The following is a 25553-nucleotide window of genomic DNA, read 5'->3' on the forward strand; positions in this document are numbered from 1 at the left end:
CTACACAGTAGTGTTTGGTAAATGTATGTATAGTGGACCATGTGGCTGCTCTACATATGTCCTCTAAAGGAATGTTCCCTAGGAAAGCCATGGACGCCCCTAACTTTCGTGTTGAGTGGGCTCTTGGAGGAATCGTTAATGGGCGTTTAGCTTTTTTATAGCAAATTTGAATACATGTAACGATCCATCTGGCTATCCCTGCTTTGGAAATGGCGTTGCCCTTGTGTTGTGGAGAAAAGGCAACAAACAATTGTTTTGTTTTCCTAAAATCCTTTGTTCTGTCTATATAGTACATGAGGGCCCTCTTTACATCTAGTGTATGGAGCATTCTCTCTGCGACATTTTCTGGATTTGGAAAGAAAACAGGCAGTTCAATAGTCTGATTCATGTGGAACTGCGATATCACTTTAGGCATGAATGTGGGGTTGGTACGTAGTACGACCCTGTTTGCGTGAACCTGTATGAATGGCTCTTGAATGGTTAGTGCCTGGAGTTCACTAACTCTTCTCAACTAAGTGATTGCCACTAAGAAAGCTACTTTCCAGGTGAGGAATTGAATCTTACATGAATGTAGAGGTTCAAAAGGTGGACCCATCAATCTGGTGAGGACCACATTTACGTTCCACACTGGTGCCGGTGGGTGTCTTGGAGGAATCACTCTTTTGAGTCCCTCTAAGAAGGCTTTGATGGCAGGCACTCTGAATAAAGAGAGGTGCTGCCTGTTCTGAAGATAGGCTGCTATTGCGGTTAGATGTATACGTATGGAGCTGTATGCCAGATTGCACCGGTATAAGTGTAACAGGTAACAGATGATGTTCTGAATGGATGCATCCAGCGGATTAATGTCATTGTTTTTACAGTAAATGACAAATCTTTTCCATTTAGCCGTATAGCAAGCTCTGGTCGTGGGCTTCCTGGCCTCCTTGATGATATTCATACATTCTGGAGGCAGGTTCAGGTAGCCAAACTCTAAGACTTCAGGAGCCAGATCGCCAGGTTTAGCTGATGCGTATCTGGGTGCTGAATTTCGCCAAGGTTCTGCGTTAAAAGTTTGGGTGTTAGCCGCAGTCTTTGATGCGGTACCACGGAAAGTTCAAGAAACGTGGTGTAACATGGCTGGCGTGCCCACGTTGGAGCAACCAGGATAAGTGTTATCGAGTGTTGCCTTAGTTTGCGTGCCACTAGCGGTATTAATGGCGCTGGGGGAAAAGCGTACGCAAATCTGCCTGACCAGTTCATCCATATTGCATTGCCCTGCGACTGTGGATGGGGGAACCTGGCGGCAAAGCTTTGGCATTTTGCGTTCTCCCTTGTGGCGAATAGGTCTATCTCTGGATGACCCCACTGCTGGAAGTACGGTTGGAGTACTGACTGATGTAGCTCCCACTCTTGCATTTGGTGGCTGTGTCTGCTGAGCAGATCCGCCATCTGGTTGTCCTTGCCCGGGAGGTGTTCCGCCATGAGGAACATGTTCCTCTGAATGGCCCACTTCCACATGCTCTGAGCCAGATGAGACAACTGTGGAGAGTGTGTTCCTCCCTGTTTCTGTATGTAGTACATGGCAGTCATGTTGTCCGTCCGGATCAACACGACTTTGTTGCACAAGTGTACTTTGAATGCCTTCATTGCCAGGAAGATTGCCATCAGTTCCAGAAGGTTGATGTGCATCTTCTTTTGCTGTGTTGTCCATAGTGCCTGCACTGTGTAATTGAGTACATGAGCTCCCCATACCTGGAGAGACGCGTCCGCTGTTAGTATGATTTGTGGAACAGGCTCTTGGAACGGTCGGCCCTTGCAAAGGTTTTGTGGGTTCCACCAATGCAGAGAGTTGTATGCCCGACCGCTCACCAACACTAGGTCTTTCAACTGTCCTTGAGTCTGATTCCATTGACGTGCCAAGCACTCCTGAAGCGGGCGCATATGTAGTCTCGCGTGCGGGACTATGAAGATGCAGGAGGCCATCATGCCTATCAACTGCATGAACACTCGCGCTGGAAGGGAGTGTTGAGGTCTGAACTTTGTTATCAGCAGTTGCATGCTGTTGATCCTCACTAAATTTGGCTGAGCAGTGGCTGCCAGAGTGTCTATGGTCGCGCCCAGGTACTGCCGTACGTGGGCGGGTTGAAGATGTGATTTTGGATAATTCAGTGAGAATCCCAGACTGTGAAGAAGGTGAATGGTGTTGGATATGTGGCTGGCACACTGCTAGGCTGACTTTGCCTGAATAAGCCAGTCGTCCAGGTAAGGGAAGATGTGAATGTGCTGTCTCCGTAAGTGTGCAGCCACTGTCGCAAGGCATTTGGTAAAGACCCTGGGCGCTGTTGTTACTCCGAAAGGGAGGACTTTGAACTGATAATGTTGATCCTGAATAGTGAACCTGAGATATTTTCTGTGTGATGGGTGCATGGGTATGTGGAAATACGCATCTTTCAAATCTAGTGTTGCTAGGAAGTCTCCCTGACTGAGTAACGGCAGAACCTGCTGGAGGGTGAGCATATGAAAATGCTCCGACAGAATGTATTGGTTGAGAGGTCTTAGGTCCAGTACAGGTCTCAAAGACCCGTCCCTTTTGGGATTAAGAAGTACAGAGAGTACACCCCTGACCCACGTTGTTCTACAGGCACGAGCTCTATGGCTCCTTTCTGCAGCATACTTAGTACTTCCTGCTGCAATAATGTCAAGTGCTCTGCGGACATAGGACGGTGTCTTGGTGGTATGTTGGGTGGATTGGATGTTAATTCCAGACAATAACCGTACTGGACAATTTTTCTGACCCACCTGTCTGTGGTGATGGATCTCCAGACTGGCAGGACCTGTTGGAGTCTCCCCCCGTCACTGTTATTGGCGGAGGACCTGGTGTTGTTGTTTCCTCGTCCTCTGCCTTTGGTGCTCGATCCACGATATCCACCCCTATTCGTCTTATTATAGGTACTCTGGGTACCTCCTTTATTGTACTGCTGCTGGGACCCCTGAGCCCTAGCTGCTCCTCTATTCCCGGGGCGACGAAAGGAGCCACACCGAAACTGCTGCGACTGTAGAGCCCCATAGATTTTGCAGTTTGTGTCCTTTTTAATCTTTTCTAGTGTAGTATCAACCTCGGGGCCAAATAAAAAGTCTGGGTGGACTGGTTGATTCAAGATATTAGTTTGAATTTCAGGTTTCAAACCGGATATTCTCAACCATGCGTGCCTCCTTAACATCACACTAGTGTTGATTGCCCTAGCTGCAGTGTCAGCTGCATCTAGTGCGCATTTGATGGACGCATTTGTAATGAGTTTTCCCTCTCTGATGAGGAGCTCCGCTCCATCTTTGTAGTCATCAGGTAGGTGTTCTATCAGTGTTTCTAGGGTATAGTAGTGTGACCTGTCGTATCTGGCCAGGAGTGCCTGAGTGTTGGCAATGCGCCAGATGTTTGCTGCTTGTGCTGCTATCCTTTTTCCCGATGTTTCTAGCACTTTGGACTCCTTGTCTGGAGGAGGAGCATCACCGGTAGTTTGCGAGTTAGCTCTTTTGCGAGCATTAGAAACTACCATCGAGTCCAACGGCAATTGACCCTTAATGTACATTGGGTCCCCTGGTGCTGGTTTGTATTTTTTTTCTATTCTTGGGTTCAATACCCGTGCTCTGGTTGTCTCCTTAAAGATGTCCTTAGCATGTTTAATAACCCCTTTTAGCATTGGTAGAGTCTTGACTGTTCTTTCTGATGTTGAGAACGTGTCCACCAAGAAATCCTCTTCCACCGAGTCAGAATGAAGTTCCACTCCGTGATTGGCCGCCGCTCTTTCAATGAGGGCGTTAAAAGCAGCAGTATCCTCAGTGGGAGATGTTTTTATATTATAAATATGTGTGTCAGGAGCATTTTGTGGGTCTCCTGGGTCATTAGGGTCTCCCCATGCTTGATCCTGGTCTTGCTGTTGTTCATCAGGGTCAATATCCCCAGGATAAGTGGTATCCTCATTATAGCCCTCTCCTGCATCCGCCTCCGAGTGTGCGGGAGAAAAGGATTGTGGTTCCTGATGATATGTTTGGTAAGGTTCCACAAGCACTGGTGTCGAACCGGACGCTATTTTATTTTTCAGTGGAATTTTGTATGATTCCAAAGTCTTTTCTGGGACAATTTTCCGCTTGCGGAACAACAGTCTACCAGTGTCTACGTCGATAAACTGGTCTTGTGAGTCTTCGACATCTGTCCTTCCTGTCGACACTGTTTGTGGTTGTTCGATACTCTTCCTAAGTTCGAACATCTTAGGTGTCCCCGGTGGTGGCAATCCAAACTTGATCGGTGCGGGCGCCGATTGAGCCTTGGCGACCTTCTTCGGTTCGGGACCCGTTTTTGGTTCGAGAGTGTCCCGTTCCCTGATGCGCTTTAGGGACTCCGACACCAGTTGCAACGTGAATGTTGACGGTGCTTTCGATCCGACAGGCTCTTTGGAGACAGGCCTCGACGCGGTCTCCGGTTTCTTTCCTGTCTTCGGGGCTTCAATCTGCTCAGCACTCCTCGGTGTTGATGTAGTCGGATCGACCACCTTGACCTTGGTCTTTGGTGCCCCAACCTTCGGTGCCATAGGCATCTACGGCTTCTCGGGACCTAGGGCCTTCTTTTGTTTCTCGGTGCCGAAGTCCTTTTTTGGTTTCTCGGTACCGAAGTCCTTCCTTGGTTTGTCGGCTCCGATGTCCTTCTTTAGTGTCGACGGATTGGAAGGTTTCGATGCCTTCGATCCGACCTGAACCAGTTGCACTTTCGGTTTCGATTTGACCGGTGCAGGTTTTGGTTTCGATTTCACGGAATCGACTCCAGTCTTTTTTGATATTTCTGGCTCTTTTGAAATGTTCGAAGCCGGGCCTTTATGCGGGGCTGTAGAACGATCTGACCGATCTTGGGTAAGGCCCGCAGGCGATCCCTCGACCGGAGCCTTATCAAGACTATCTCCCTCGGCCTCCACATCGACGGATTGGCCTAGCTCCTCGCCTGAGCTATCTTCCTCGGCCCTAAGGGCCTCCTCGTCGTCTCCTACCTCGTCGACGACGTCTTCTTCCCGGAAGATCTCCTCATCTTTGTCGTCATATTGGGAGTAATGCTCTGAAGCAGGGTCCGATTGGTCTTGAACATCCTGCTCTTCAACGTCGTCGGAGTGGTCTACCTCTGCGACGCTCTTGGCTTCTTCGTCCTCGGTACTGAATATATTAACCAGGTTAGGCGCCGATTTCTTGGCTTCCAATCGAGCCGCTCGTCGATTCCGAAGGGTCTTCTTCGACCGGAACCGGGCGCAGGCCATAAATTTGGTCTCATCATGATCCGGTGATAAACATTTGTTACACACCGGATGGACATCGACGTGTGGATATTTTGCGTGACAGAGGGCATCTTTTGAAGGGAGTCCTCGATTCCATCTTCGAACGTCGATCGATGTTCGGACCGAAACTCGATCCGATAAGGGTGAATAAGTTCGAAAACAAGTATAATAATCTATCGATACCGAACGCAAACGATACCGACGATATCTAAAGGCTTTTGGCCTTAAATAAAGTTTTCCTAACTTGAGCTAAGATAAGCACATCCGAACCCAATGGCGGAAAAAAACAATCTGAGGATGGAGAGGATGCCCATGCGCACTGTAGTCCAGGGGAGAAGCCACCTATCTCGTGATACTTCAAAGACTCTTCCAGGACAACAATGTGCAATCATCCGGACCCAACACTAGGCGGCGATCTATGCACAGATATGAATTTAGCAGCCCACATGCCTCGAACATACAGAGCCACTTTCTCACAGTGCCCATGTGCATTACCAACTAATGGAAGGTTCACTATACCTGTGACTCCAAAGACTTTTGAAGAAAAACAAGTCACAAACGTCGGAGCCCAACGCTAGATGGGAGGTGTATGCACAGCTTGTTATCTACAACCACACAGGCTACAAAAAAGTAGTTCCCCCTAAAAGCAAGCAGAGGAGGCATAGACGCCAGCAGGTCAAAGAGATGGGTGAAGAAACAATGCTCCATGAGAGGGACAAACATAAGACTGACAAACAGTCATCAAATAGGAAGTAGCCAAATGAAAGTAACAGGAAAACCATCCAATGGTAATCAATGAGCAGGGTCCAAGCCCATGTATGTTCTTGGTACCTCACAAAATGTCTTTCACAACCAGATAGGTTCCCTTGTCTGGTAGGAACGACCTAAAAATGAAACCACTAACCACTTATGGAGTGCGGTTACGGAGGCAGAGCTAGGATTTTAGAGAGTACTGTATCTTTTGCACAAGCTGCATAACTTTGTGCTGGTGTATATTAAATTAAATACGGGCATGTTAAACAACAAAACAAAGGTAAAATGATGTTGTAAGCGTAGGTTTAGGACCTCTTTGATGGCAGAAAATGTTTCTCTGAAGTATGAATTAAAGAAAGAGTCTAAGCTAGATATAGGTTCGTGCCTTGAAAAAAATGGAGCAGCAGCTCTTCCAGGCTAGAGCTGGAACAGCAGCCAAAGTAAAGACACTCATATACGAAGAGCCATTTACTGCTCTTACAGTGACACTCACTGGCCGAGGCCGGAATTAATGAAGCAGATCTTGGGAAGGAGAGCACAATACTGCCTGCTGGCCAGTGTTGTGGAGCGCTGATAATTGAATTCAGAGAAGGGTCTGAGTACCCAATACTGCTCTTACTGCGACACCTGCAGGGCAGGGCCACTGTGATGCTGAAATAACATAGCCAAGGGAGAGAGCGCCAAGTAGTTATTATCTTACAGTGACAACCACTGGCCGGGAGCATTAGTGCGCTGCTGGAGAGTCTAGAGCATGTGTGATTACGTACCGATGATGATGATGAGGATAATGGCGCAGATTACACCCAGGATGATCATCATCTGTGGGAAAATAAACAGAATGAGGGAGTAAGCGATGTGCTGAAATTAAGGGAGTGGGGCGGAAAGGGTCAGAGAGATGGAGAGAACTGCACTTAGAAATAAATCAATAAGAGAACAGGGGTGGAAGGGTCATGACTAGGGCAATAAAATAGGTGGGAGTAAATTCCAATCAGATACAGGTAAAGCGATTCAGGCATAGGGATATGGGTTAGAATAGCTCTATTTCAGACGGATCGAGGAGAGGGGATGAGGCTCACAAAAGGGGTCAGGGATTAAAGAAAAAGGGAGGAGTGGCTACCATAGATCGTTTTAGGTGGTGTGTCAGAGACGTAACCTGGGCAAGGGGTTCACACACTAGGCTCAAACGAAGTGGGGCAGGGTCACTTGCATACGGGGAGTGGAATTCAGGTGTTGAGGTCAGAGTTGATGAAAGATGAGGAGCCCGCGGAGAGACTAGAGACAGGATGGGTTTGCATGGAAAGAGGAGAACCAGACAAATATGTGTTTGTTGTGAGAGTGGTGGTCAGGCACAAAGTAGGTGGGAATCAAGAGAGGGACTCTGAAACAGGCCAAAAGGGACAGAGATAGGTAATCTGGGGCAGCATCACTAGTCAAAGAAGGTAGAGCTCAAGTACAGGGTGAGTTAAGATTAAAAAAAAAAAGAGAGGTGGAGAGCACTGATCAGGGAAGGAAAGAGGGACTCTGGAGCAGGATGTGCGGGATGGATATAGGTTCCAAGAGACAAGACGGAGGGAGCAATACTAGGGTAGAGCGGGCATGATAGAAGGAAGAGTACAAGGACAGAGCGGGCACGGATGGAAGGAGTACCAGTGTGGTTTGGGAGCAGGAGAGAGTGACGGGAATGTGGAAAAAGTGGTACTCGGTCAGAGGTGGTGGGGCCACAGGTAGAACTGGAAAGGCAGATGTGGCAGAATAAAGATTAGTTCACCTTCAAGTTCTTCCACCAATATTTGCGCTTGAGCTTGGCTGCACTGGTCTCAAACTGGGATGCTCCAGCTTGCAGGGCGTCCGCACGATCGTCCAGCTCCGAGAGTTTCTGGTCCCGCTCCAAAACCTTGTCCACGTTCACTCTCATAATGTCCACCACCTGTGCCAGGAGAACGGGAGACCAAGGTCAATTACCTGGACCATATTTAAAAGTTTGCACAGATGCAATTGCATGCACTCACAAATGCAGTCTACCAAAGGCGCACCGTGAGAAGTCGGTGAGAAAGGAGAAATAGAACAAGTCAATACTGGGCCACTGCCACAGCCCGCCTTGGATCTAACTAGGTAGGTGAAGTTGTGAAAGGGCTCAGTAGCGCCACTCAAACTATCCCTTCGATGCCGAGAACAAGGGTGACCAGTCTCACTGGTCAGTATCTTAATACACGTCGAGAGATAGAGAGATGTGCCCTGTAAGGTTTGTTAAAGCTTGCAATGCATGTAGCCTGTTTTAAACTGCTGGTAACAACCCCATTAAACCACCTCCAAAATGCACTTCTACTACCCTATGGAATTTACCTCGTGAAATCAGAGAACTTTGCACAAGTAGCACCTTCACATGCCCGTCAAGACATGTATTCAAAAAAATAGTCTGTCAATCTGTGAATGGCAGTGAGGGGGCATGGTGCAATGTGCAAACGCATTCATAGATCATAGGTCAATGCTAATGTCCCATCCTTTTTCGCGTCACAAGTCCTGTCTGCATGTACGATTATACAGTGTCCTGTTAGTCTGTAGAATGTGGTGCAAGAAGCATAGACCCTTCATCCTCTACAGATCGTTTAAAAGATTACACTGACTTTACTTGTAGAAACCAGGGCTACAATGTCGCTTGATACTGTGATGAAGCACTACTTAAGCAACCAGTTACTCGTGTTAGTAAAGCAGCCTTTTTTTCCATATCTACATGGGTCCACAACAATTATGTGTGTATTAAGTTCTTACTACGTCTTGCCACAAACTCCACCATGGAGTTGTGACCTGACAGCATGGACACTGTCAGCTGGTGTGTCACAGGGCGGGTAGTCGCCCGCTGAGGAGTAATATCTTGTTGTTAGCGACAAGGAGCTGCAGGCCAGATGTCTAGAAGAGTTGGCCACACACTAGGCAGTCACTGCAGCCACAAGGAGGTGGTGGCAGACAAGGACCTGCAACCAGAATTTCGGTCATAATGAGGGGTTTAAGCAGGCAAACATTTTGATGCTGCAGAAGATTCAAAGCAGAAGGCTAGTGGAGGCCTGTGGACTGTAAAAAGCCTACTTTTCAAGTTATCTTAAGCTTCTGAGCAGGAACCTAGAATCCTGTGAGGAGTATTCTGTGATTATCCATTTTTTTTGTTTTTAACTTGGGCACAGAGTTTGTTCTAGTGGGGAAAAACTCTATTTTGTACGTTAGTGTAGTTGTGGGGTTAGGCAACAGAGTTTTGGGGGTGGACACCAACCGCTGCATTTGGCTTGTGCAAGAAGGGGAGACCTAGGGGGATCCGTTTGTCTTGGCTGCTAGCTGCGAGTGTCACTTGGGCCCTCTCGCTTTGTCCAAGGCGGATGCTGCACCCTGGGGTGTCCGTACGGTCAGCAGTGGGGAAGGATTCACGGGGTGCATGGCTCTCTGGTGTGGCCGTGGAGTTTCACACTGGACGGCCGGCTGGGATACAACAGTCAGCAGGAGTACAGCAAACTGGATGGTGGAGAGAAAGCACATGGTGGGACGCTCGTGCACAAGGAGAGCATACTGGGTCCATCGCTTTTGTGGAAGTGCTGCAGCGTGACACATGGATTGTGCCTGTGCACAGGAGAAGGCTAAGTGGAACACAGACCCACTTTCACTCTGGCAACTGTCAAGGTGAACAGAGACGTTATCCTTGGTCTGACCACAGGGACTTTATTTATCTTTCACAAGAAGTTTGTGTGTGTGATACGGCAGGAAGAAGGCAGCTTTCCAAGGAAGGGTTTGTGCAACCTGTACAGTTGTAGGTTACTAGGAGTGACGGCGAAGCAGATGGTGTAGGCTGTCACTAGGACTTGGGGCCTGTCCATCTAGGAACCCAGTGGTCACGTTTGTGTGTGGTGCTGGGCTGTGTTATCAGCGCTATGTGACGTGCTGACGCGGTGGCATTGTTAGCTTTGAGGTGCATATGCCACTGCTCAAGTGATTTTGGGAGAGTTGTATTGATATCTTTTACCCTGGAAGAGTCTGTTCAAAGTTGTTGTGGCCTGGTGCAACTAGGCCCAGTTTTGAGCAGGGGTTCACTGTGTGCCTTTTACTCTCTTCGATCGCTTTAGGGAAGGTGCACTGCCCCCAAGGGAAAGTAAGGACTAGAACAGGAAGTAAGCTGGGGTATGTTGAGGGCCTTGCCGGAGGAGGGGTGGGGGGGGGGGTTAAGGGGGACTGTTTGGCACTGTGGACAAAAAATAAGTTACTTACCTGTACACTGTGGTTCTCCAGTATTGATATCTTTCATTGATTCACATGCTTGTCTCTTCCCCGTCGTCATGGTGGGAGTCTCGCGGCAATTAGAAAAGTATCATAGAAGTACATAGAAATCCCCAAAAGGGAAAGAAAACTTCTAGAGTCATCCTCATCATTATGTAGGTCCAAACTCCGACCAATCAGAGACCAGCCCTAGACCTCATCTCCCCAGTCAGAGCCACCAGACCTCAGATTTCGAGGACAAGTGTGCTAAGGTAAAAAATAACATGAGATCAGAAGTGGCAAGCCTAGACGGGGAGGAGGGAGGGCACATATGAATCTATGAAAGATATCAATACTGGAGAACCACAGTATACAGGTAAGTTATTTGTTTTTTCTCCAGTATTGAATCTTTCATAGATTCACATGCTTGTATCAGAGTAGATAGCAGTATAATTCTCTTAGTGTGTGTCTAGGCGAAGGCCTTCTTATGCCCTAAAGAAGACATATTAAAAAATATAGTAATACATCTGCGCTATGATTCAAAGAAAACCAAAAAGTAGTAAATAAATTGTAGTTGCCAAATATAAGAAACAAATAGAGTTAAAGGATATGAAAGATTGTACCTTAAGTAAGCAGATGTCTCAGGACAGCTTGGCCCACTGCAGCATCCGCTTTCCATGCAGAGTCCAAACAGTAATGCTTTGTGAATGTATGCACATTGGACCATGTTGCCGCTCTACAAATGTCCGGAAGCGACACCAGCAAACAAAGCTGTAGAAGCTGCCATCTTCCTTGTGGAGTGCGCAGACACCTTTGCAGACAAAGGCTTTCCAGCCTTGTTGTGGCAGAAAATGATCGCAGAGGAAATCCAACATGCAATACTGCTCCTTGAAAGGGCTTGACCCTTCCGTGGTGAAGTAAAGGACACAAATAATTGATCCGACTTCCTAAAAGTCTTAGTTCTATGCATGTAGAACTTGATACAGCGCTTCACATCCAAAGAGTGCAATGCTCTTTCGGCAGCGGTTGAAGGGTTCCCAAAGTATGTGGAAAGCACAACTGGTTCATTTAAGTGAAAAGAGGTTGGAACCTTGGTAATGAATTGAGGATTTGTCCTTAAGAAAAGTTTATCCTGAGAGAATTGAAGGAAAGGCGCAACAATCGTGAAAGCCTGAATTTCACTTATTCTTCTAGCCGACGTTAGGGATAAAAGGAGAGCCGTCTTTCAAGAAACATATTTTAAATCAGCCTTATGAATGGGCTCGAAAGGTGATTTCATCAACTGAGTCAGTACTGTATTTAATTCCCACGGAACTGAAGGACGCTTTAAGGGTGGGAAACCCTGAAGAGACCCCTCAAACTCCTTGACAATTCTTGTTGACCACAAAGTAAGCTCACCTGACTTTCTGCGATACCTGGAAATTGCTGCTAAGTGTACCTTGATTGACGAGTGAGCTAATTTTGATTGAGCTAAGTGAAGTAAGTAAAGCAAAACCTGTTCAGGTGCGGATAGTAAAGGATGCAGTTTCATCTTCTCGCACCAATGGCAAAATGACTTCCATTTAGCGGAGTACGACTTGTTAGTGGAAGGAGCTCTGGCCCGTTGCAGAATAGACCTGCAATCTGAGGATGAACAATTTGGCCGTTGCTCGTCGAGCGTAGATTTGGCAGTGGAGGGAAGCAAATGTGTGGAGAAATCGAGCACAGGAGATGCTCCGTGTACCAAAACTGCCTCGGCCATGCCTGTGCTATGAGAATGAGATTGCATGGTTCCTTCATCTTGTTTAGGAATCTCCGGATAAGAGGAAATGGCAGGAACGCATAGGCAAATATCCCTGTCCATCGCATCTGCAGCGCGTTCCCCTAAGAGTTCCTCTGAGGGAACCTGCTGGCGAACTTCTCGCACTTCTTGTTGCCTTCTGTTGCAAACAGATCCAGTCTCGGAGTGCCCCAGCGTTTGAAGACTCTTTGCAGCTGAATCACATCTAACTCCCATTCGTGACATTAGGTATTTGTTTTGCGTAGAGAATCCGCCCAATCGTTGTCCACGCCCGGGACATGCTCTATTTGCAATGTTCTGATGAATGAGCCACTTCCAGATTTGCTAGGGTAGCTCTGATAGAGTGAGAGACATGGTACCCCCTTGTTTGGCAAGATAGAACATTGTTGTAGCATTGTCTGTTCTTACTAGAACGGAGGATCCCTGGATTAGGGGAGAAAGGCCTGCAACCCCAGAGAAACTGTCTTTAGTTCCAGAAGACTGATGTGTGAACATGTTTCCTGAGGGGACCATTTTCCATGTATTTGCAATTCCTGGAGGTGCCCCCCCCCCCCATCAGTCCATTGAAGCGTCCGTTGTCATAATATAATGAGGCTGTGTTTGTTGGAACGAGTGGCCTGGAGAGATATTGCTTTCTATTTCCCACCATGACAGAGACTGTTTTATCGTCTGGGAGAGAGAGATGATGTCCTCGAATGAGCCGTGTACCTGCACCCATTGCAAGTCTAACTGCTCTTGGAGAGGTCTCATGTGAAGCTTGCAGTTTGGAATCAACGGGACGCAAGATGACAGCATCCCCAGTAATGACTTGAACACTCTCACAGAAGTGTATTTTCTTGCGCGCAGAAGTGAAGCTAAGCGCATTATTTTTAGCTTCCTCTCTGAAGTGGGATATGCCTTCATTGACCTTGTGCCTAGGAGCGCTCCGAGAAAAACGCGCTTCTGGTTTGGAATTAAGTGTGTCGACAGCGACGTTGATCCAGTCTAAGAAGTCGTAGACGTAATAGTTGACAGTGTACGTAGTCGACGAAGCAGTCAACAACGCCGTCGACGATGAAATTGTCGTCACCATGCTCGTCGACGATGCCGTAGTCACGGCTGTCGACGAAGAAGTAGTCGCCACAGAAGTCGGGAAATTTGAAGAGATTCTCAACGACGGGTCAGTCAATGGTGTTTTCTTCGTAGACAAAGCCTGTTTGAGAGGATTAACAGGCAGCGAGGCAGCAGAATGCTTCTTCAGACCAGAATCTTTAGACTTAATGGCTGTCTTTTTGGCAGAAAGTGATTTTCCTACCTTTGATTTCTCAACATCAGCCTTTAATGAGGTGGAGCCCCCATTTTTACGTTTTCGCTCAAGAGAGGAAGGCCAAGGGCTTTATTCAATGTCAGATCCAGACTCCGATTTAGATTTATTTCTTCTGGAGCCATAACAATAATCTGGCCTCTCTATCCTTTAATCTTAGCAGAGAAGGTTCTACAATATTTACAGTCCTTGGCTGTATGTTTAGGATAGAGACCATAAAGGCAGTCCTTATGTGGATGTTCTGAAAAAAGTCTAAACTTTCCACATGATCTACAGGGCCTGAAAAACCTCTTCTTAGAACCTTCAGACATCCCTTTTTTTTTGTTTTTGGTATATGTTTATTGAGAAGTACGTCAGTTTATAAACAATACATTAAAAAAAAAAAAGGAGTATAAAATCAAATTATGGCCACACAATAAATTACTATGAAATGTTACCTTCTCAGATTTTTAAATGAATGAAATAAGCTTTATTTCGATATAAGCATATCTTAAAAGCGTGTACATTTATAACATAGACAATATAAAATCACAAAACTAGTCATAAAACAGTGATATCACCAGATTTCCAAAGCAGACAGAAGGTAAAAAGTACATATAAACAGAATAAATAAGACAATTTCTTTAAAAGAGAATATAAGCAATCAATATGACAAAAGAGAAAGATCTGCTTATGTGTGGACTGCGAGGGCTTTAGATCTTAAGAGCCAAGACCACCTCAGAAACTTGGATCATGCGCAACAATACAGAGATCGTGTATCAGATTTAAAAATGCGCAAAGCTATGAGATGGTCTCTTGTGCCTAAGTCTCTACACAGGGGTTTGAGCCAATAGGTCCTTGGGATTTTATATTCAGGACATGCAAATAAAACATGTGCAATTGACTCGACTCGAGTCTCGCAAAAAAGACAAAATGGTGATGTCTGAAGAGGTGGCTTCCAGCGTGCGGTTAATTCGCGCACTGGAAGTGTGCCAACCCTAAATTTAAAATAGAGGGCTCGATCAAAAGGCATCTGGATAATATCAAGATAAGGCTCATAACGCACTTCATCCTTAAGCCTTAAGAACTCAGTGGTGCTTCTAGCACCATAAAGACTAGAATTCCTCTTCGCAGTGACCCAACTCCAGTACAATTTCTTCAGTTCAGCTTTCGGGGGTGAGGTTTTATTCACCCAAGCGTCTTTAAGACCGAGGTCACAAAGCAAGGTCTTAACATCTTTCAGCCATTTAATTTTGTACCAACAAGGCATGGACAATATTTCAGTCAGTCCCTCAGCATACTTCGCTAACTCAGGGGTTCGCCAAAGCCGGGCCCATAAAAGAAGGGGGCGGACTTTTGCCAAGTCTTTCAACGTGTGGCACCCTAAGTCCAATAACAGAGGTACCACTGGAGTGCTCTGGGGTAGTGCCATCAATTCCTTGTAAAAACTAGAATCAGACTTAGCAAGCTAGTCAATATTATTTAGGCCCCATAATTCGGCGCCATAGAGTGCCGAGCTCACACCTTTTGCTTTATATATCTCTAGGGCTGGGGCTATTGGCCTAGACAAAGAAGAACGATGTTCCCTGAGGAGGGCACCAGTAACCCGCTTATGGTTTAGAAGCATCTTTTGTATGTGAGTTGACCAATGCATAGTATCTGAAATGCGGATACCCAGGTAATCGAATTCTTTTACCCTATCAAGGTTAACCGCATTCAGAACTGGGGGCCGTCCTAATTTTTTGGGTGGATTCAAAATTAAATATTTGGTTTTGGCGGAATTTATTATGAGGCCTCTGCCATTACAGAAGGTTTGAAAGCTGTCGAGGAGAATTTGAAGACCGATAGGTGTTTTAGACAACAAAAGAGTGTCGTCAGCGAACAGGAGAGTTGGAATACGTTCGCCCGCCAGGGATGGCGCGTCAGAAGGGACTTTCATCAGGTGCTCCACTACACCGTTCACATAAAGTGAAAAAAGGGTAGGGGCAAGGACACACCCCTGGCGTACACCCCTGTTCACTGGGATTCTCTCTGTTTTCTGGCCCTGAGAACCCCACCGCACTTGTGCGTAGTTTCCCTCATGGAGTTTTATTAATAGAGCCAATAGATAAGATGGGATCTTCATACTGGCCAGGACATCCCACAGAGTAGATCGGGGAACTAGATCAAAAGCTGTTTTAAGATCTATAAAGGCGAGGTAAAGGCTGCCCTTTCCAAGGAGGACAACCTTCCAGTAGATGAGGAGCAATCTGAAAACTTGTTCTATGGTACCTGTCCCGACCCTGAAGCCTGCCTGATAGTCTGAAAGGATGTTATTATCATTCGCCCAGAATAAGATCCTCTCCAGGATCACCTTCCCAACAACCTTCTGGGTTGAGTCAATCAGACTAATTGGGCGATAGTTGGCTGGGTCATCCCTGCCACCCTTCTTAAAAATCGGGACTACCTCAGCCCCCTTCCAAGATTCAGGGACCGAAGCACCATTAGCGATGGCATTGATTAGGGTGGAGAGAAGCTTCCCCCAACTGACTGGGTCTAATCTGAGGACGTCACCAGGGATACCACCGGGACCAGCTGCCTTCTGGGGGACAATGGACTTAAAAGCATTGACCACTTCCCTTTCAGTAAAAGGATTAGTATTCGGTGTTCCCACTGAGGGGAAAGCCTCCATAGAAAGAAGCTCCCCCTCACTCTCGGGCAAGGAGGAGTAAAGTTTGGAGAAATGCTCAAACCAAACCACACTAGTGATGTTACAAGTCATAAGCTCATGGGCTGGTCTATTCTTAGTCCTAATTATACTCCAGAAATGACCAGAGTCGCGTTTTAAGGAAGCCTCCCTTAGTGCCTGCCAATACTGTTCTTCCCAAGCCTTTTTAGCATTTGACACACAGATCCTATACTCCTTCCTGGCCAGCTGGATCTCAGGCGTGATCCTACTTTTAAGGGCCGTAATTAAGGCAGATTTCTTCCGCCTACAGTTTTGTGTGTACCAGCCATCCATAAATTTGTGCTTAACCCCCCCCCCCCTCGCTGAACCGCCTTTACCATATACTAGAAATAAATTCCCCAGCTCTTTGATAATACCTTGAAAAACGATTGGGACCTTGCCATAAGCAGCCTCATGAGTATTAAACGAGGCCAACTCAACTTGTGCTGCACACAGTATTACCCCAATCGACTGAACTTTCTCATCGTCGAGCATCACTTTACGCCATTTAAGGCGCCTCTCGCAGTTTGCGGGGCGCTCCTCGAGTGTTGACATAAAGCTACCTATTGGTGGAATCAAAGACCCATTTACTCCCTCCCAAAGCTATCAACAGGGAATTATTTCCATGTCCACCACATATGACCAAAGTTTAAAGTCGAGAAGTATACAATCTATCCTCGAAGTATGGTTTGTCCTGTTATAGGTGTGAGTACCTTGCAGGTCTGAGGCTGTTCTGCCGTTTGCCGCCCTTAGTCCAAACTCTAAGGTCATGGTGTTCATATATATAACTGATTTTGTCCATCGCCTAATGGGGGGCAATGATAATAAAGGAATGACTCTTTTGGCGTCATCCTCCAATAAATCAGGGAGGTCTAATGATGCAAGGGGCTCAAAAGAGCAATTAAAATCTCCTGCTACCAGGACGTGAGATGCGTGATGGCACTTACGCAGTTCACCCTCAAGAAGTGTAAGTGTGGGTGACAAAGCTCCTCCGCTTAAACCCCTGGAATAGATATTTAATATACCAAAAGATTTCCTTCCCTGAGCTCCCTTGAGAGTGAGCCTTAAGATGTCAGGAGAGATATTATGGACCTGCCTAATAGTGCACCCAAGAGAGATGCTGACCCAAATGAGAAGACCGCCCGAAGGGCGTCCTCTCCCAGACGAGGATAGAATGGCCGGCTCAAAAAAGGTGGAATAGCCAACCATATGGTGGGGCACTGTGCTCCAAGTCTCCTGAAAAATACAAATACTATAGGGCTCTATCAAAGAATTCCAAGTTGGAAGATCTAGTTTGCTAGCGATGCCAGCTACATTCCAGCTTAGGACCATTAGAGGAGGGACGTCTGAGTAAATCTCGTGTTATAGGAGGAATGGCAAAACTAGGAGTGACCTGAGACAAGTTAGATATGGGAGGCGATAACGGGTAGTTTATATCCTGAAAATTTGGACCAAACTGTGGTCTTTGGTGTTGGGCATGGAGTGTCAGAGTGATAGGTAGGGGATCCCCAGCAGGTTCAGAGAGAGCTTCTGCATCTTCATTGTATTGGCCGCCAGTGGAGATACAAAAACCAACCGCAGTAGGGTTTCCATGTCAATAAGAATCATAATGTCCATGCGATTCTCGATGTCTAATAGAGGCAGAAGTGGCGTAATCATTGTCACTGGTGGTCTGGGCCCCCTTGTGGAACCCGTCGTGGGCCAAGTGGAAAAAAGACTGAGTAGTGGAAATATGCAGAATCTGAATAGAATTGACTTAAGTCAAGACATCCTATACCATTTGTAGCAGAGCCTGAATGATTGTTACAAATTAGCCTTGTGACACGAGGATCCCTAAAATTTACAAGAATACAATCGCCAGACATGTTCTTACGTCTATTACCCACCCAGGAAACCCTTCTAACATGGAGAACATGGCCATCCAGGTGCCTAGGAAGCGGCTTGTTGTTGTTAAGCCAATGTGTTGTTTTATTTTTTAATTCAGTAAAGGATTCAGTTTTACCAGCTTTAAGCTGAGGAACTCCTGTTAAAACAACCACAAAAGGTAGGCACTCCGGTGGCAAATTAATATGAGGTAAGTTGTGCTGGGTGCAGAAAACATTATCGTTCGGTTGATCTTGTACAGGACCCTTACTAGATGATTTGGGCAGACTCTGGGTGGATTCTGTCTCGTGTCCTAATGCTTCAAGATTTTCGTGACTATTAGTTGGACCAGAGACTAGTTTTTTATTTTTCGTGGATTTTCTATCCAGGTTACGCGTAGATGCTGAGGATTTGCGACCTGGTGCAATGGCTCCATTCTTGGGCCCTAAATTTGAGGTAATATTCAAATTTAGCAGAGTAGGTTGGGAAATAGGCTTGCTTGGAATATTAGGAATGGGGTCAACAATAACAGGATTATCATGGCCAATCTTCGAATGCAACTTAATTAATGATTTAAGAGAGAAGAAGTTGTCTAAGGAGGCCTGCTCAAATCTCTCGAGCCTCTCAGACAGAGTCTTCACTCTTTCAATAAAGGTGAGTGTGAGAGATTTAATAAGAATTTCGATTTGGTCAACAAGAGAAGATTGAAACTCGGGGCCATATGAACCAGGATTCAAAGGTAGCTGCTCTACAGATGTTGTTTGGGGGACCAAATTAATAGGGTGCGCAGTGGATTATTGTATCCTCTGTTGTTGAGGTGTAGATATCGCTGTGCGACCCGCTTTCATGTTGATAGTATTGCACGATTTGGTTTTACATTTCTTGGGTGCTTTTGGACGGTCCCCCTTATGGCCACTACCCACTCTTTTCCTTTTGCTTGGAGCAGTTTTAGATCCAGCAATATTAGATGACACAAGGGAAACAGGAATAACAGGGGTGGGGACTATGTTAACAATAGACTCGGAGGCCGCCGTTGAAATCACCAGCAGGGGAGAATGGGACGAGTCTAACTGTGATAAAGGGCCATGACCTATAGAGCTATCTAGATTTATATCCATTCTGGACGCCGTACTTTGGTTGATCCCCAGTGTGATAGTATTTGTTTGATTATTTTCTGTAACGGGGGAAACAGCCATTGCTATTTTGCCCAGTGACGAACGTTTGGCATTGAGCTGATCAAGAGAGAATCTGCGTTCTGTGATAGCTATTTCCTTTTCAAGAAAAGAACAGGCGCGTATTAAAAATTGATCTAAGGTGCCACTAACTGTGCCCCCGCCAGACCCACCTCCCTTTCCCGAACGCGTAGACCTTGCCATAAGCTCAGTTAAATAGTACAAAACTAGACGAGGGGGTGCAATTAACTGTATACTATTGCAAACACATCCACACTTAGTCCACAAAATACTTGATAACGGGAGACTTTACCAGAAACAACAAAACGATGGGACCAAGGGGGATGGCCCGCCCCGGCCTCCCTCGGCCCCTGACGGCCACAGACGGTCCCGCCCTTGTCCCGGGCTTCGCCCGGGCTCGTTCCCGCGCGCGTTCCGCGCTGCGGACACAGTGATGGATAGATATAGAACCAGTGGGCGGGAGGTCAGGTGGGCGGCCCTAGGCCCAGGTGGAGTCAGCAAAGGGCGCCTGGGGGATGTAGTGTTCCTCCCTTCCTTCCTTCCCCACAGTGACGGTAAGAACCAGCAGCGGTGGCTCGGTATGAGCAAAGGACCGCAGAATACAATATTGCAGGATACAATGTTGCAATAATACCGAGAGTTTCCAAAAGCGAAGCGGGACCCGCGCCAGCGGGTTCCGCGAGGTTTCTTGAAGGACCGGTGGGCGGGAGGTCAGGTGGGCGGCCCTAGGCCCAGGTGGAGTCAGCAAAGGGCGCCTGGGGGATGTAGTGTTCCTCCCTTCCTTCCCCACAGTGACGGTAAGAACCAGCAGCGGTGGCTCGGTATGAGCAAAGGACCGCAGAATACAATGTTGCAGGATACAATGTTGCAATAGTTCCGAAGGTTTCCAAAAGCGAAGGATAATACAGATATCAAAAGATACAATAGTTGAGGTACTCATAAAACCTGGAGAGGAAGATCTCCCAAATCTCACAAACCATACAAGACGATTGATAGCTATTGCACTCACTGTAGGAAACATTTGTATAATAAGACATTGGAGAACACCGTCAGACATACTTAGTGAAAGAAAGAACACCACAATAACCGGAGGAGAATTCCAGCAGGGTCAAAAGTTCACTCACTGACACACTGAGGTCTGGTGGCTCTGACTTGGGAGATGAGGTCTAGGGCTGGTCTCTGATTGGTCGGAGTTTGGGCCTACATAATGAGGACGACGACTCTAGAAGTTTTCTTTCCCTTTTGGGGATTTCTATGTACTTCGATGGTACTTTTCTAATTACCGCAAGAATCCAACCATGACGATGGGGAAGATACAAGCATGTGAATTTATGAAAGATTCAATACTGGAGAGAAACAGGATACAAAGTAAATAATGCTGAATACCCGACAGGCATTTATTCCCCTGAGTTACCGAGGGCCAGAATAGAAGGTGAAGTAGGAAGTGTGCCGAGTGCCTCACGGGAGGTGTGTTGCCCGGGAGGATGGAATGTGTGAAAACCGGAAGGGCGTCAGGCCTGTGTCAGCTCCAGCTGTGTGCTTCTGAGAAGGCCCTTTGGCCCTGTGTGGTCTCCTCTAATAGTGTTTTTTGTTTGTACATTGGAGTACTGGGGAGTAACTTGCACGGAAGGTGCGAATTCTGTTATTTATGACGCAGTATGCATTGTGTACATTAGTGTTATTTCTCTCTCGCATTAGTTTTTATCCACCACAATAAGCCTGGAAGGTCATTTGTTCTTTTTTATTTTTTCCCATTCGGGCTTCTGGAGGTACTGATGGAGCAGGTGCTCTCTTTGATTTCAGCAGAATAAGTTTCTTCTGGGCAGTTGTCCTCTTACTTCTACTTAAGATTGGTTTCCATATACAAGAACTACCATTGCAACCAATCCATACACACTGCAGCCATGAACTCAATACAAGTCCCTTGGGGGAGAGGTATGCAGATGAAGATTCATAAAGTGGTTACAGTTTTATCTTTTCCCCCTACCCATAACCAGCACCCACCTCATCCACTTGGGCCTGAGTCTGCTGAAGTCTCCGGTTACTGGTCAGGTTGGGTGGAGGTGGCGGGGCACCACCCTCTCCACCAGCAGCAGGGGGTCCAGAAGGTGGAGCAGACCTGGAAGGACAAACAGTAAGAGACAAACATCAGTAAATTAAGGAGTTACAGGGCCCTTAGCGCTGGATTAGAACCGCAACAACCAGGTGTGTGTGGAGAGTCGGGTTGCGAGGGGCACAAGACCGATGAAAAGGATTTCAGGTCACAGGCGTGAGGGATGGGGCAAGGACTCCGGTCAAACAGACGTCAGTGGCTCAGTAACCAGACATAGGAAAGCAGGAGGGAAGAAGGACACAGAGGAAAGAGTCCAAGGCTCGAGTTACGACTAGGACACCATGAGAAGACCCAGAGCTTAATCGTGGGATGGCCAAGGGTCAGACCCAGAGGAAAGCACTGAGTGCCCAGTGCATAGGGCTGCAGAAAGGGTCAGACTCCTAGAGATGAGAAGGTCCAAAGAGAAATCTTCCAGTATATGCAGCCTGTGTCTAAGGAAGGGTCGAGACCCAGTAAGACCCCAGGCATCCAAGGTCATGAACAACCAGCAAAAGCATCCAGTTCATGGCCAAGAGAAGAAAAATGTATGGGAGAAAATGGTCAGACTGAGGGGCACCAGAGGAAAGCTTTCACCAAAATGAGCACATGTATGAGGGACAGAAGAAAGAATCCTTCCATGTGGGTGGGACAAAAACATGACTTGTTCTAGGTCCTAGTCAGCCTCCACAAGATCAGAATATCAAGCCTCTATTGTAAGTCACTTGGAACAACCCACTACATTGACATAAGAGATGTCTACCAATCATCAACAAGAATCAGTGACCAAAATCCACCCATAATCGAATCTCTTCTTGGCATCACATTCATGCACAGCACCAACCTGATATGCATGTCCTTGAAGTGTGTGAATATTTTATACAGAGCGTGCCACAGTCAAACAGATTCTTGATGTTGGTTGGAAATCTAACATGCTTAATACGAAAATTTAATGTTTCATTCCAGGCCTCCTGATTTCAGTAGAAGAAGCATCCTGCCTAAAGCTGAACACTGCCAAGTTAAAAAACGTAACCTTAAGGAAGAGCACAACCGTCGCACCCCCCGCCCCACCACCGGTGGTCAACCGAGCTAGGAGCGACAACCCACCTCACCACCCATACTAAGCACCCCGGGGATCATCATCGACAGCAAACTCAACATGACCGCTCACGTCAATTCTGTCACCACCTCATGCTTCGGTACCCTGAAGATGCGGAGGAAGATTTTCAAATGGCTTCCAATCAGTACCCAGAAAATCATCGCGCACACCCCAGTCACAAGCAAGCTGAACTACAGGAACACCCTCTATGCCGGGATCAACAAAACCTCACCACAGAATATTCAGAACTCGACAGCCAGAATCACTCTCAACCTTACATGCCTCACTAAAATCACACCTGCAGGAGCTCCACTGGCTCCCCATTCACAAATGAACATAGTTCAGACTCCTCACCCACACTTTCAAGGCACTACATGACACTGGCTCGGCATACCTCCACTATTACATCTGCTTTCACAAATTTTCCAAACACCTCAGCTCATCCGGACTCCTACTTGCACACATTACAAACATACAGAAGACCAGACCTGCGGTTAAGCCTTCTCCTACAACCCTCCCACTTGTCCTTAAGTGCAACTAGAAGCCAGGATACCCTCCAAGGTGATAGTGCGTTCTACAAATTTGCGTAACATACGCATCTCAGATCAGTCAAGCAACACATGTTAACAAAGCATGAAGCTGCTCCGGGACCAAATTCTCAGTTGTACAATCTCTGCAGCCTGAATGACAAGTACAACTTAGGGATCGAGGGGGGGTCAGAGGTTTGAGTCAAAGCGTGCCAACTCAGCCTATCAACCTTTCAGTAGTCTAAAAAAGTACCACCATTTAATTGGGTAAAATTAACACGTTAACAGAGTACTGAACATATAGCTACTGCTAGTTCACAAACTTAAATCAAGTGCTAATGCAGTCCTATAACTGCAAGCCTGTGGCAGAAATTACTCTTTAAAAAACAGACGTTAAACACTATTCAAAATATGCAATTGTCATTACTACACGATAGACCACAGATTTGTACTGTGCCCAGTGATTATTCATATACTGAATGGAATATATCATTATGCTGGTTGCAATGCAAGGACAGAGGGGCAGTCTTGTATGTGTATGCTGCAAGTGGTGCTTTGCTACTGTTCACCTGTGTTATTGTAACTTGCTGCTGCTGTCTTTAGAAGCGGGCTCCATGTCTGTCCTTTATTTCCTGCATGCTTCACTGACCAGACAATTTAATAACACAACATAGTAAGATCACCATCAAAGGACTTTGATGAAGAGCAGCAGCCCACCATAGCTGGGTGTTTACCGCTGGAGAGTGTGAGACCTGTAAACAGGAAGAGCATCCAAGGTGTCCGAAAAAGTCAAGTTATCAGATGCCTCCGATGCTGGGATTCTGCCTCAGCAGCTTCCATCTCAGGCAGAGAAACATTTCTGCAAAACTGGTGTAATCTCTCGTAATTCTGCATTATACTTGTTGCACAAAACCCGACTTTTAAGACACGCACGTAATTACGTGCAGTTCGTGGTAAACATTTAGCTCAAGTGCACTGGAACAACACGCATGAGCAGAACACGTCTGGTTGCTGCCGTTATTTATTTATTTTTACCACAAAATGCAGCTTTACATTCAAAATGGACGCATTTGTTGATAAAAGACAGCGTCAAATGAGGGGTTTGCATAATTATGTGAAATTGTTCATCATTTGCCCGAATTTCTGTGTAACTATGCAAAAGCAAAGTATGCGGATTTGACTCAACACCTAGAAAAAAGGACTACCTATGAACACATTAGTGAGAACTGCAGGGCAGTGCCTGATTTAAGACATGGGACAGCTGCAGCATCTGTCGTACTTTGGTTCGACGGAAAGGACATTCTCCCAAGGGTGCTCTGAATTTTATGCCTCAAGATTAAATTTCCCAGACAAATTTGCTGTTCATGATCACAGAACCAAAGGCGTTGCTCAGGAGTCAATGAGCTGCAAAGCTACTAAGTGGGTGCTGAACACACCCAATACTATCGGAGGGCAAACAGATCGAAAGGCTGATAAGCTTAAAGGCCCAGGTGCCTATGGTTCTTGGAATAACATTCACTTTATTCGATGTACAAAGGATGCCAGATGGTACCACCCAGAAAACCATGACGACCGCCCATCAACAAGGAAATCTTTAATCCCAAAAGGTCAAACTCTCATGATTAGAAGGATCTCCAAATAAAATATGCCTACACCTCATGGGGGTTTAATGACATGTCAACGGTGGGCCCCTTAAAATGTCTAAAGCCTGCACTAAATTATACTTCAAAAACTTTTCAAAAGGATATGCCTCACTAAGAAAACAAGCACTGAAAATGCAATAGGTCTCGCCTTTGATTAAGTTAAAGCCATTTGCTTTGCTAATGGTATTAAATAGCAATGCAAATGGCTTTAACTTAATAAAATGCGAGACCTATTGCATTTTTAAAGCTTGTTTAATGTTCGAGTTATTGGTGGGTTTTTGTTAACAAAAGGGATTGTGCTAAAAGCCCAGTAGAATGAGAGTTCGGAAGGAGTCTGAAGAGAGTGAGCGCATCAGGCTGCTCACCGGTAGGACTATGGACTCTGCACAGTGACGCAAGGAGCGCAGGGTCACTCTGGCGCACGAGTGAAACCTAACCATGCGCCTTTAAAAATAGGCCTCTCGGGTGTAGCCTCTTCCCCTCGAGTTGTGGTACCATGGTGCTGCGCCTGTTTAGATACTAGTGAGTCTCCCGTGTTTACGCTACCTTTTAAACAAGAATTTGGTTTCAGTCAACCTGTGTAGGGACGAATGAAGGAGGACCCACTGATTGCCAACCCAAAACACATAAGGAAGCATTACGTACCAGAAATAGTAAGGTATATTGTACAATAAAAACACCCTGCGAAGGTTTTAACATCAAACCCAAAGCAACATATGCCTCAACACCACCCTCGCCCCTCTCCCCTACGCTCGCGCACATGTGCGAATAAGGCAGCTCGACAGTGTGCGAGGAAAAGAATGTAACCCCATCCCAGGTGAGGAAGCTGGGGGTCAGAGCTCTGCAAACAAACCCTGCGCTCATTAAACCGGCCTGCACGTGCACACGCCACCATCTAATAGAAACCATGCTCCGAGCGAGCCCCTAATAAAAAACAGACAGGAGAGGAGAGTCTGGGCAGGCACGGTGCTTCAGGCTCTGACCAGCACTGGCACACAATGGAAGAAGGAGGGGCCGACGGGGGGTGAGGGGGAAGGGAGGGAAAGAGAAAGCGTGCCATGCGCGCGTTGTGCTAAAACGCGAGTGA

At 46.6% G+C, this 25553-nt stretch overlaps 1 protein-coding gene across 1 annotated transcript in view; it reads right to left on the reverse strand.

Annotated features, from left to right (window-relative positions):
• Nucleotides 1-25553, reverse strand: part of VAMP2 (vesicle associated membrane protein 2) — a 136838-nt gene that overhangs the window by 26977 nt on the left and 84308 nt on the right. The window contains exons 2-4 of the mRNA XM_085639396.1: nucleotides 21113-21227; nucleotides 7816-7974; nucleotides 6815-6866 (exon numbers count right to left, since the gene is read on the reverse strand). Of these exons, the coding sequence (XP_085495522.1) occupies nucleotides 6815-6866; nucleotides 7816-7974; nucleotides 21113-21227 (326 nt within the window). The remainder of the gene's footprint in view (nucleotides 1-6814; nucleotides 6867-7815; nucleotides 7975-21112; nucleotides 21228-25553) is intronic.

Source organism: Triturus cristatus, chromosome 12, assembly GCF_964204655.1.
Source record: "Triturus cristatus chromosome 12, aTriCri1.1, whole genome shotgun sequence".
Lineage (NCBI taxonomy): Eukaryota > Metazoa > Chordata > Amphibia > Caudata > Salamandridae > Triturus > Triturus cristatus.